At 44.4% G+C, this 12,273-nt stretch overlaps 4 protein-coding genes across 4 annotated transcripts; 3 read left to right on the forward strand and 1 right to left on the reverse strand.

The window, feature by feature from the left end:
• Positions 1-3,574: 3,574 nt before the first annotated feature.
• On the forward strand, positions 3,575-6,268 carry BDR25DRAFT_350222 (uncharacterized protein; the record flags this gene model as incomplete). Its single annotated transcript, XM_033694665.1, has 5 exons — positions 3,575-3,622; positions 3,714-3,832; positions 3,857-5,720; positions 5,913-6,222; positions 6,255-6,268. 5 exons carry the CDS (start codon positions 3,575-3,577, stop codon positions 6,266-6,268), a joined length of 2,355 nt encoding a protein of 784 aa, XP_033552785.1.
• Positions 6,269-6,292: 24 nt separating this feature from the next.
• BDR25DRAFT_350223 (uncharacterized protein) lies at positions 6,293-6,911 on the reverse strand (the record flags this gene model as incomplete). The annotated part of the gene is made up of 3 exons (XM_033694666.1): positions 6,293-6,458; positions 6,498-6,812; positions 6,865-6,911. The coding sequence occupies 3 exons, from the start codon at positions 6,909-6,911 to the stop codon at positions 6,293-6,295; spliced, it is 528 nt and encodes a 175-aa protein (XP_033552786.1).
• An 840-nt stretch (positions 6,912-7,751) lies between these two features.
• On the forward strand, positions 7,752-9,119 carry BDR25DRAFT_310372 (uncharacterized protein; the record flags this gene model as incomplete). The annotated part of the gene is made up of 5 exons (XM_033691148.1): positions 7,752-7,877; positions 8,074-8,485; positions 8,533-8,762; positions 8,941-8,961; positions 9,090-9,119. 5 exons carry the CDS (start codon positions 7,752-7,754, stop codon positions 9,117-9,119), a joined length of 819 nt encoding a protein of 272 aa, XP_033552787.1.
• Positions 9,120-10,903: 1,784 nt separating this feature from the next.
• BDR25DRAFT_201050 (ankyrin) lies at positions 10,904-12,255 on the forward strand (the record flags this gene model as incomplete). Its single annotated transcript, XM_033684387.1, has 2 exons — positions 10,904-11,081; positions 12,158-12,255. Coding segments are annotated over 2 exons (276 nt in total), but the record flags the coding sequence as incomplete, so codon positions are not given.
• Positions 12,256-12,273: the final 18 nt, after the last annotated feature.

A 12,273-nucleotide genomic window follows, 5' to 3' on the forward strand; every position in this document is an offset into this window, starting at 1 on the left:
CATCATTCATCTCAGGAAGCCCAGAAACAGTGCTTCAATCTGACAGCAACATAAGAAATAAAATAAGCTATATATTTAAAAATAACATAGGAAATCTGCTTAAACCTAAAAACTTCTAGGGCAGATACAATGTTAATGTGCTGTACCTGCTGCAATTTACAGATGTTTTCCTTAAACATTAGCCCTTCTAACCTTTTTACTAAGACAAGCTTTAATAGAGGGTCATTTAGCTAACTTTTCACCGCAACAGCATTAGGTTAGGCCCCTCTGTGTTTAGCCACAGTAATCTAGTCTTTAACACTAAGCTAGAGATTCTAACATTTCTTATAGTCTTCCTAAGGAGATCTAGATTTTGTTTTTATATATTTATGTGCCCTAACCCTATATTTAGCAGCTTTAACAAGTGTAAGGCCCTTTAAACTAGTCTTAGGATCTATAGTCTCTTTATCTAGAGTGTTAAGTCTCTTTCTTCTTAAGGCTTTTATTCTATTACGCTTTAGGGTTGTATTTTTACTGTTAACGCTAATTATGTCTGCAGGTTAACACTTAAGCCTACTAAGTGCATTAAAATTAATTTAGGTGTAGCGTTTGTTTTATGCAGAACTTATTTTATGCAGCGTATAACAGAGGGCAAGGTTTGTAGTCGTTTTTAGTTAGAAGAAAGATATGTGTAAATAAATGCCTCCTTTTATAGTTTCCTAAGAGAAAGGCGATATATTTAGCTAGGGCTATAATTAATCCTCTAAACGTTAAAGCACGTGACAGTGGTAACAGATTTAGCACTACAAACTACAAAAGAATAAATAACACTATCCACTCTCCTACTAGTATTGCATATTCCTAGCTACTGCCTTAACATGCGCTAGGCATAATTTATTAAACAAAAGCAGAGAATCGCAGCGGAGAGAATCTTAAAGCTTAAAGGCGCTGCTTAAGTAAAGATTAAGGTGTTACATTTCCTACATAACCTTAAAATTTTAAGGGATGTAGATAATAAGCATGCTAAAAAACTTACAACATTATTAAAAGTAAGAAATAAGCAAGATATTTTACAATTTTAAAGTTATGTTCCTACTATTATTAATTAGCATTAGCTTAAGGATGCTATTACAGTTTTAGGAATTTCTGCTAAGCAATTGCTAGATCCACGTGACTGCCTAGAGCTAGATTTTCCGGCTGGTTTCTAATTAAAATGTCTCTATAGAAAACACTAAATTAAAGCTGCTGCAAATATCTATCTAGACAGCTGCTAGGTTGTGGATCTATATCTTGCAGGTAAAGGCTCTTCCCTGTATAGAAATAAATTCTTACACTTTTAACTAGATCTTAACAACAACCTAAAAACTAAACTTATTAAAGAGTACTCCTTTAAAAAACAGCTAAATAATGGCGAAATATACTGCAAAATCTGTGAATACTAAATATCTAGGAACCTGTACTTTAAGAACTAGTAGTGGGCTTGTTTGTAACGTACTTCACGGGCAAGTTGCTCACACACCTAAGTCGCTTACTTTTGCCAAGACCCCACTAAACTACCCTTCCTACACTAATGCATTCCCCACAACACTACTTAGACGTGCTAAAAGAACGTTAGATATAGCTTACGCTCTAAGCTTTTAAATAAGACATAAAACTCTTAAAGAAATGTGCTATAGCTATATGCAGAGTCTTATAAAAGATAATAAATAACTACAGCACTAGACAACCTTTATAAGCTAATTCTACAGCTAAATTATAAAGGCTAGGCAATAAAAAGAAGTAGGTAATTATTAAGACTATACTTAAGCTATATGCGCAAGGAATTTCACCTTAGATAGCATTTATAGCTAATATAGCTAATTCTTTGCGCGCTAAGCGTAATCTAGGCTATGTTTACATAAACTAGCCTAGTATGTTTATAAAGTGTTATTTAGAGCTTAAAGTAATGTTTAAGCGTAAGTATAACTATAAGAGAGCCCTCTATAAGAGTCCTAGAGTAATTTAGGGCAGGTTTAGCCTTGTAGAGAATATTAAAGCTAAGTATAGCATCTAGGATAATAACACGTACAACTTTAGTAAAATAGAGTTTATAATTAGCTAAATATCTCTTTACTATACTTGCGCTTAAAACTTTACTTTAAGCTCTAAATAACACTTTACAAACGTACTAGGCTAGTTTATGTAAACATAGCCTAGATTATGCTTAGCGCGCAAAGAATTAGCTATATTAGCTATAAATGCTATCTAAGGGGAAATTCCTTGCGTATATAGCTTAAGTATAGTCTTAATAATTACCTGCTCTTTTTTATTACTTAGCCTTTATAATTTAGCTGTAGAATTAGCTTGTAAAGGTTGTCTAGTGCTATAGTTATTTATTGTCTTTTACAGAACCTTGCACATAGCTATAGCACATTTCTTTAAAAGTTTTATGTCTTATTTAAAAGCTTAGAGCGTAAGCTGTATCTAACGTTCTTTTAGCGCGTCTAAGTAGTGTTGTGGGGAATGCATTAGTGTAGGAAGAGTGGTTTAGTGGGGTCTTGGCAAAAGTGAGCGACTTAGGTGTGTGAGCAACTCGCCTGTGAAGTACGTTACGCAATATCTAAACACAAAGCAAAAAACTTAAAGCAGATTCTCTGTTACAGAGAGTTCATGCATGCATTTAATCTTTAGTTAGACATTCTAGCATTAAAATGGGGTATGCGATTAAGCACGTTACACAAAATCTTTGCTATAAAATGCTATAAGGTAAGGGTTTTTGCCACGTGTTTCTAATTACTAACTATGCTTAATAGGAAAATCTCTGCTACCTTAGGTATATTAAGGAAGTTTAGAACAAGATTCTTCTTAATCTACAAGCAAGGCAGAAGCTAAACAGAGCTAATGTAAAAGCCTTAGAGCTTACCGCTCTAGGCGCATGCAGGGCTAATAGGGAACATTTATATAGCTAATTGCGTGGCGGCAAGATTTTTAGTGCTTTTAACAAGCAAGAGCGCAAAGCTATGTAGGAAAAAGTGCTATCTATCTCTTTAGACCACTTAATTTCTTCTTTCTATAGCTACTTTAAGGATATAAACTACTTCTAAGGGCCTGTTAAGTGTGTAAAATCACTTTTAAAGTTGTTGCTAAGGGATTCTGTATCCTCTGCCCTCTTAAGAGCGTTTAGGGATAGGAATTAGAGAGTTAACTAATACGTAGTTTAGAAATCTAAGTCTAGATTTATACTTAGGCTAGGAGATTTATTAGATAGAGAAGATTTTGCACTTTAATAGATATAGATTATTGCTATGCGTTACTCTAAAGCAAAACTAGACTAGAAACCTAGCAAGGCAATCTTATGCAAGATTGCTGCTCACGCTTATTAATTAGGATTTAAGTCCACGCCAATCCTCAACTTAATGCAGGGGTCTGCTAATAGGCAGATTGCTCTTAAAGCCCTACTAGAGGCTCAGAGACTAGATCGCTTTAAATATAATGCTGCTGCCTTTAAGGAGTACATAGAGCAAATAGTTAGATTTTTTTCCACAGCTAAGGCACTAACAGAAGAGGAGGCAAGAAATATATATAAGGTTGATAATAATGGAAGGCCACCTAAAAGATGCGGGGTTCTAAAACCAAAGGACCACAAACAGGACAAGTTGTTACTGTTTTTAGATAAGTTGCACAACACTAATAAGCAACAGTATCCTAAGATAACGTCATTTTTCGTCCGCAGATCTGTGTACTTTGCCTTTTAGGGTAAACTAGCCCGCATTGTTAATCATAGCATATCTCACAGACAAACACAAACTCCTAAAGAGGAGATAGTTAAGGCAGAAGCCAAAGAAGAAACACAGGAATTTGCTGAGCAGCAGCGGTTCGCTTAGCTAGCAGAGAGAAGGGAGAGTCAGAGACAAGTTGAGCAGGAGAGGGAGAGGCAGGCTGAGGAAGGACATCTGGCTCAGCTATCCGAGCGGAGGCAGACTGAAGAAGGGCGGCTAGCTCAGCTATCCGAACAGAGGCAGACTGAGGAAGGACATTTGGCTCAGCTAGCCAAGCAGACACAGGCTGAAGAAGGACACCTGGCTCAGCTATTCGAACAGAGACAGACTGAGGAAGAACAGCTGGCTCAGTTATTCAAACAGAGACAGACTAAGGAAGAACAGCTGGCTCAGTTATCCAAGCGGAGGCGGGCTGAGGAAAAACAGCTTACTCAGCTAGCCAAACAGAGGCGAGCTATGCTAGAACAGCTTCTTCAACTAGCAGAGCAAGAAGAGAGGCAGAAGGAGGGAATTTCCAAGCAGCAACAGCTAGCTCAAATATCAGAGCAGGGAGGGGAGAGGCAGCAGGAAGAAGCTGAGCAAGAGAGGCAGGCCGAGGAGGAGAGACTCCGGCTAGCAGAGCAAGAAAGCCAGCGGCAAGCTGAAGAGGACAGACACAGGCAAACCGAGCAAGAGCTATTCGAGGACGATACCCAAGAGACACGTACACCTAATGGACGGAAACCTCTTACGAGGCCACAAACTAGCGGAGAGATACTAGCCAACCTATGGAAGCTCGATGGAAAGAGGCCACATAATAAAAAGCCTAAACCCCCAAGAGGTATAGGTGTTACACGAAAAGAAAACGACCGTAAACGGGTTACCCAGATTGACTTAGGGGAATTTGTAGAACCTATAAGTCATGCACAAGTAGAATCAGGTAAGCAAACCCACACACTGATAAATAACGCTAATCTAGTAAAAGGCGAGCAGCAGCAGGCCCAGCTAGCGGTACAAGACGAGCAAGAACAAGAAAGGCTAGCTGAGGAGAGGCAGCGGGAAATCGAGGAGGCGGAGAGGGCAGAGAGGCAGCGGCAAATCGAGGAGGCAGAGAGGGCGGAGAGGCAAAGACAAGCCGAGGAGGCAGAGAGGGCGGAGAGGCAGAGACAAGCTGAGGAGGCAGAGAGGGCGGAGAGGCAGAGACAAGCCGAGGAGGCGGAGCGGGCGGAGAGGCAGCGGCAAATCGAGGAGGCGGAGAGGGCAGAGAGGCAGCGGCAAATCGAGGAGGCGGAGCGGGCGGAGAGGCAGAGACAAGCCGAGGAGGCGGGGCGGGCGGAGAGGCAGAGACAAGCTGAAGAGGCGGAGAGGGCAGAGAGGCAGCGGCAAGCTGAAGATGCGGAGAGGGCGGAGAGGCAGCGGCAAATCGAGGAGGCGGAGAGGGCGGAGAGGCAGCGGCAAATTGAGGAAGCAGAGAGGGCGGAGAGGCAGAGACAAGCCGAGGAGGCAGAGAGGGCAGAGAGACAGCGGCAAGCTGAAGAGGCGGAGAGGGCGGAGAGGCAGAGACAAGCCGAGGAGGCGGAGAGGGCGGAGAGGCAGCGGCAAATCGAGGAGGCAGAGCAGGCAGAGAGGCAGCGGCAAATCGAGGAGGCGGAGAGGGTGGAGAGGCAGAGACAAGCCGAGGAGGCGGAGAGGGCGGAGAGGCAGAGACAAGCCGAGGAGGCGGAGAGGGCGGAGAGGCAGAGACAAGCCGAGGAGGCGGAGCGGGCGGAGAGGCAGCGGCAAATCGAGGAAGAAAGAGAAAAGGAAGACGATATCCAAGAGACGCACATAAGCAGAAGACAGGAATATCCCGCGAAACCACAACCTAACAGAGAATCACTTGCTAGCCTATGGAATCCCGACAGAGAGAGGATATATAGAAAGAAGCCTAAGCCTCCAAGAGGTATAGGTGCTGCACGAAAAGAAAACGACCGTAAACAGATTACTCAGATTGACTTAGGGGAAGTTATAGAACCTGCAACTTAGAGACGAGCAGAGAAGGATTAAGTAAAATTAGGTTAGTAAACCTATACTCTGCTGAATAACACTAATTCTCTAGCAATAGATGAAGCCGATTCCACTACTCCCTCTCCAGATCAACAGGCCAACGCCTAAAAAATCCCCATAAATTTCAAGATCCGCGAGAGAGGGGCATAGAGACCTGAACGCCGTCTTCTAGTTGATTCCTTAAAGCCATTGGCGGTAGATAAGGTAAAACAACTAGCGATAAAGTATATGAGAAAGTACAAAGGCATACAGATATATGATACAAACTTCTGTAAGTTAAACCCTCAGACATGTTTTGAGGACGTCACAGCAGACGGGACGAACACTATCCTTCTAATTCTGGAATCGGAAAAAGACGGTATTGAATTTCCATTCGCTCCTGGGACGAGCTCTGAGTCACAGACCAATCTGGCATCTAATTCAAAGGCTGAGCAGGAAGGTAAGGCCAAGCGGAAAAAAGGTCGCCTTGAAATTTAGGTGGGATATTCTCAGTGCCCGAACAATAGAGCTGTCGGTCATGTCTTCCACAGCTAGTGTGGTGACGAATACGAGGGCTGTAAGCACCGTGAAACTCTTTCAACCTCGCTCAAGATACGAAGGTCCTTCAAACCCATGCTTTTCCATGGATGAAGAGGCGTGATTAGGAATGAATCACGCCGCATTGTGTCATGCGTGGGGGAACTAGGTATTGGTGCACTGGAGGATATCGAGTTCGCACAAACGAAGATGCATTACCCTTGCAACGACTGGCTCATCCGAAGACACCGAACAAGGCTCTTTGGTGAGACCTGTAATCCTTGACGAATATGATGTCGGTCATGCATGAGAATTCCCTGCTCTGAGACATTGTGGAAACTTATTGATCCTACTGGCTCAGTACCTACTTGGCCGTTCTCATCATTCATCATTCCGACAGTTGGTGGGAGACGAAGGATACTGGAGGCTTGGGGATTTGATGCTTTACAGCGTGTGCCAAAATTTGAATCATACATGAAGCTCGATGCTAGCCAAGCTCTCAGTCTGGTATGAGGCTGAGCATCTTCAGCATCTCTTGTCGTTGTGGTCGGAGGAAGCATGAAATGCAAGGTGTTTTACCCGCTACTTCCGCGGGTTGAAGCCCAGAGAGGCTGATTTTGAGGCGGAGTGCATGGCCGATACTAAATTAGGAGAATAGAGATAGGATGGTACTCTTAGTCCTGGTCTGCATGACTTTAATCATCTTCTATCAACCAAGAAGACGCGTTTCGTATCTCTGCTATGACTAGCCTCTTGCATAGTCACATCCCCTTGGTCTGACTGCCAGGAGTGACCCCGCGGCTGCCGGTGAGTTGGAGTGTTCTGCTGGCGCTCAATGATCCACAATGCAGTATCCCGAGTGCTCTAGTGCCAATAGTGATAATTGTATGGTAAGTTGTAAGCAATTACTATTCTATTTGCAGATTTACATGTTGACCGTAGTGCCATACCCCTTTCCTGAGCCCTACGCGGAAGGAAGATATAGAGACGCGAAGGTACATCAAAGGAATACGTCAGCCCGTAGCCAAGGTCGTTCGACTAAGCCGCTTAATGTAATACTTGCCTTGTCGCAGAATAAGCTTGCTTGGTAAGATTTGGTGCTTCGCCGCTTCTATTTTCAGGAGGTAGCATGAACGGGAGGGCGGTGGGTGACAAGTTCAAGCGTCTCTGCTGGGTCTGCCCAAGAATGTAAATTCTTCTAGTACTCCGTGCAAGGGTACAGCTCCAGAAAGCAACCTTATCACAATGCAATAAGGAAATCAGTCCAGCAAACGAGCTGTCTGACCGGGTCGATTTCCGTAGATGGCGCGGCAGTGCATGATCCAGGCACCTCTGGGCAGCATTACAGGGGCACAGAAAAAAAACATATAAGAAAGCAAGCCGCCGCCGCCCAATCAACCTTACTCTCACTTTGCATCTCTTTTTTAAATATTTCTCGCAAAGACGTTACTTCTTAAGCTCCATATCTACATCATGCGGAAGACGCGATCCGGGAAAGGCGCCAATGCGATACGTTCAAAATCCACTCTTTGCCGGCAACAACCCGATCGTAGGACGGGTCCCGCTAGAAGAAAAGCCACTGTGAAGAGAGCAAGACTCGTACGCATATCCGATTATGCCTCAGAATTCGACCTTAGACGACCTGTTGCTACATATCCACGGTTTCAAGAGGCTTCATTTACTCACTAGGGGGATTTGGACCCTGTCGCCATTGCTCTCCAAACCAAAACGCTTGACAAGGGAAGTCAAGCGTTGTCGCCGATCCGCACGACAGGAAGCTAACTCCCGCCAATAGGACCTTGAGATGCTCCAGGGAGAGGTAAGTGAGGGCGAGGGGGTTATCAAAACAAATTATCCACCTCACACGATCAGCACGGACAACAATCTGCAAGAGTGGGAAGAGACAGAGAGAACACTATCCAACTATCACGGCCATTCTTCGCCCAGCGACTTAGGAAGGGCATTCAGCCCACCGCGTACGGAAGCGGCCCCGATCGAAGATACTATACATGAAGGTCAATCATTGGCCCTCCTCGGCTTTGCAGAAGTGACCGAGCCACCTACTGGGACATCCCGTGAGGCTTTAGCACGTGATGATTCAAACACGGAGAACATTCAATCAGTCGTGATCGAAATTTCCCACGACCGACTAGTTGAGCTTGACGGCGAACGAATAGTACCACTCCAAGCAGAGCATGAATTGCAAGGTATGAAGTTCTAAGATTCTGCTTGTTGCAATTAACGCGTAATCTAGAAGACCCCATTCCTGGCAGTTCATATCGGAGAACGCATCGTACGAGCAAGCGTAGCGAGCATGGGACTTTGATGCCTTGGGCATCGCGCAAATGCGAGGAGGAATTTATTACAAGATATGAAGATAAATTCGAGGCACTACAGATGACGTGGTTCAACGTGGCTAGCCTCAGCGGTGAAGACGGAACGCTGGAAGCCTTGTTTAATAAATTTAAGGACTGCTTGGTTAAGGTATGTGACGACGATAGGTTGGCTTCGGGGGCTGCTTCCTTCCTCTGGCAAGCGTGGGAGCCTATTACTCAGGCAGTAGAGTGCTCTAATGCATTGCCAAGCAAGGAGAAGGCGCAACAATTTAGCCGCCTCTTGTCCGAATTAATGGACTATGAACCATTATATGATACTATTATAGATGGGCAAGAAGAGAAAGAATGTGAGTACACTGACGACGAAACAGAAGATAAGAGACAGTAGATAGCCAAGCATATTACTCATAATTTATTTTGGGTATCAGTTCCTGCACAGTTAGGAGACCTGCTACTTGACTGTTACAACCCTAAGGAAGACACCTGTCGGAACGCCACAGCATAGTTTTTGAAGGACATATGCCAGTCAAGGAGGAAGTCAGTGAGCGGCGCCGCCCTACGGCGCTTATCCAAGTGACAAGATAGCCTCGCCAAGGACTATCACTAGATGCGATAGCCCCGGCCTGAGCTATCGCTCTCCGTGCCAAGTCATTATCACTTGCGATGATAGTGACTATCGGAGTGACCGCTCACGATGCTCACGACCGTCAGAGTGCTCATGGTGGATATATCTAGTAGGCAGAATCCCTTTATGGGACCCTGCGTTTAACCCTAACCGCCCCTTGCACTTACCGAAGGTCTTCGACCACTACGTTCGTCCAAGCCCCATTGGGAGTATAGTCGTCTGGTTGACACGCGCTGTCCTCGTCCTTAGTCGACTCCAAGCGTCATTTAAGGATACTGTGCAAGCACGGTACTATATTCTGTTACACTGTAATAACGTTACTATTTATACTTTTATTCTTTTAACTTAAGGCTTTAAGTATAAGTGGAACTTTAAGTTAGGCTTTTAATGGATAAAAAGAATTGTTAAAGTCAGTCCACCCGTAGCGAAAAACCACCCGTGCCGAAAAATTTGAGGGGTACTTTGACTTCGCACAATCATAACTCCCGCTTATATAGAGCTCCGTAAGAATTACATACAAATAATATTATATAGCCATTTATCAACGTAAGGAGCCCTTCAGTTCTTTAAAATACGTTTATGCTATTGATTTCTGGCCTGTTTCGCTCAGAGCCTTCATTTGTAGCAAAACAACGTTCCTTTACTGCACTGCTACTACTAAGCTCTGGCTTCTATATAATACTTATGAGAGGTGCTACCTACGCTGAAGAATCTCATGAAACTGCTTACAATTTGTAATTGGCTGTGTGTTGATGTCCGCGCGCAAATCTATTCAGTGTCGCCACCCTTGTCAGTACTTCCAATTCATGCAGCTTCCATTTCCGGCTAGCGTCTTATTGCCTTGTAAGCCAACCAGTGTATTTTATTATAATTAGCCGTCCCAAAGAGCCGACGCCGTGGCTAAAACGGCTGTGGCTGTGCAATAAGTCAGCAATAACGTGATGACCCAGTCAAAGTCACGTTCTGAAGACACCTCTTCTTAGCCAATCACACTTCGCATTGGGCTGGAATAGCTGTCCGCTTGAGAAAACGTAACTTTGACTCTGACTTACCTCTCTGCGTGTAAGCAATAACATCCCCCCATGCGTGGCGAAAAACCACCCGTGCCGGAAAATGTGTGGGGTACTTTGACTTCACACGACGATAGCCCTTCGCATACATCAAGCTTTAATTGATTGGCAGTGCAGGCTTTAAAATTTTCGCGTAGTGACGTTCCTGGTCAAGCCACGCCTTACCCCGCCCTGTAAGAGACAGAGGTGTCGACTGCCTTTTGCACTCTTTAAAATCAAGTCTAGCTATCTTCAATATTCATTTGCAATACAATACTTCGTTTTATGTATCTTTGAGATATCCTTATTAGTACCCTTCAAGTCCAAAACCGCTTTGAAGGAACCCTACTACTCAACTCGGCAATGTCAGCCCCCCCGACTACGGGAAACCCCAAGAACGAAATCTCGTGCGAAGACCTCTTGAAAAGCTTGCAAAACTTGAAGCTTGACGAACGAGTTGAAAATGCGAAGGAGACTTCTGGCTTCTGGAGGCAAATCCTGGTTGAAGCTGAATATCCATACGCACTCCTGGATTCATGCATGGAGGGAGAATACCACCATGTAAAAAAATACCTCCAAGAAACCAAAAATCCAGAACCCCTCCTTAATTGGGTTGACGAGAACGGGAACACGGCCCTCATATGTGCTGCATCAAGAGGAATGCCCAAAATGGTTGAATTGCTTCTAAAATTTGGCGCGGACATCGACGCCCAAAACCACCATGGAAGAACGGCTCTTATGGAGGCTGTTTTGTGGGGTCAATTGGCAAGCGTCAACTATATCCTAGACAAAGGTGCTGCCTGGCTAGAGGACAATGATGGAAACAGCGCTGTTGACTTATCCAAAATAAATGAACGGAACGAACGAGAAAGATGGGAGCGCCTCCAAAATGAGAACATTCAACGACCATACGTCTCCAACAACTATCGACAGCAAATAGCCGATTTGCTGGAGCCTGAGGAGTCGGAGCCACTCAAAGACTTCTCTACACAAATCGAAGCTACAAAAATTTGCGCCAATGCATTAGTAGTCAATAAAGCTCAGGCCTGGTCGATATCTACGCAACCCGAAATTGAATGCAATCATCTGGCCGACATGGTCTTCGAGGTTCCTACGAAGGGATGGGATAACGTGATGAGCCATATGATTTGGAAAGATATTACCCTACCAGCTCATATCAGAACATTGAAAAGTTTACTGGATCCAACCCTTTCAGGAGCATCATGTCATCACTTCGATAACGCAATTTTGTCCATCTGCCCAGTAAATAGGAACATCCTAAGACTTACTGCATCTGTCAGGGAATTCCTACTACCAAAATCGACGAAAGCTATGGCCTGCATTAAGCTTGATGGGCACCCGACTCAGTACACTATGAGCGGAAATTCACATACGACTTTGGGACCCGGGGTTATAACTAATAAAAATTGGACTTTTGAAGTTATGCGTATCGCGAGTCACATAAGACACGATTTTGGATCTGATCCGCGAGGTTGGGCGTGTCACGCGGAACTACAGGCCATAGCGGGGTATATCCATTGGTATCTGCCTCAGTTTGGAATTCCATGGGACAGAATAACGGAGTATTTTGTTCTTCCCTATTCGTATCAAACCAGCCCTCGCATGGTGTTGATCCTCGTGAGCCAGGAGATGTGTAGCGTCTGTCAGCCTTTCGTAAAGGCTATCAACGATATCACCTCGCAAAGATTTGGATTTGCTTTTGATGTCAGAAACGGGTCTCCCAATGGACGATATAGCGGACTTATGAGAAGATATGCGCTATCTAATATCATAGGGACGTCTTCCTATTTTGTCTGACGGCGGAAGTATGCAGGATTAATAGATAGCTGATATTTTCGCATATTCAAGTCAACGTTGACGCCGAGGATGAGTACGGACGGACGCCACTATCATGGGCAGCCAAGAATGGACACGAGGCGGTGGTCAAGCTGCTGCTTGAAACTGGTAAGGTCGACGTTGACTCC

The sequence above is a fragment of the Lindgomyces ingoldianus genome, assembly GCF_010093535.1.
Source record: "Lindgomyces ingoldianus strain ATCC 200398 unplaced genomic scaffold BDR25scaffold_4, whole genome shotgun sequence".
In the NCBI taxonomy this organism is placed as follows: domain Eukaryota; kingdom Fungi; phylum Ascomycota; class Dothideomycetes; order Pleosporales; family Lindgomycetaceae; genus Lindgomyces; species Lindgomyces ingoldianus.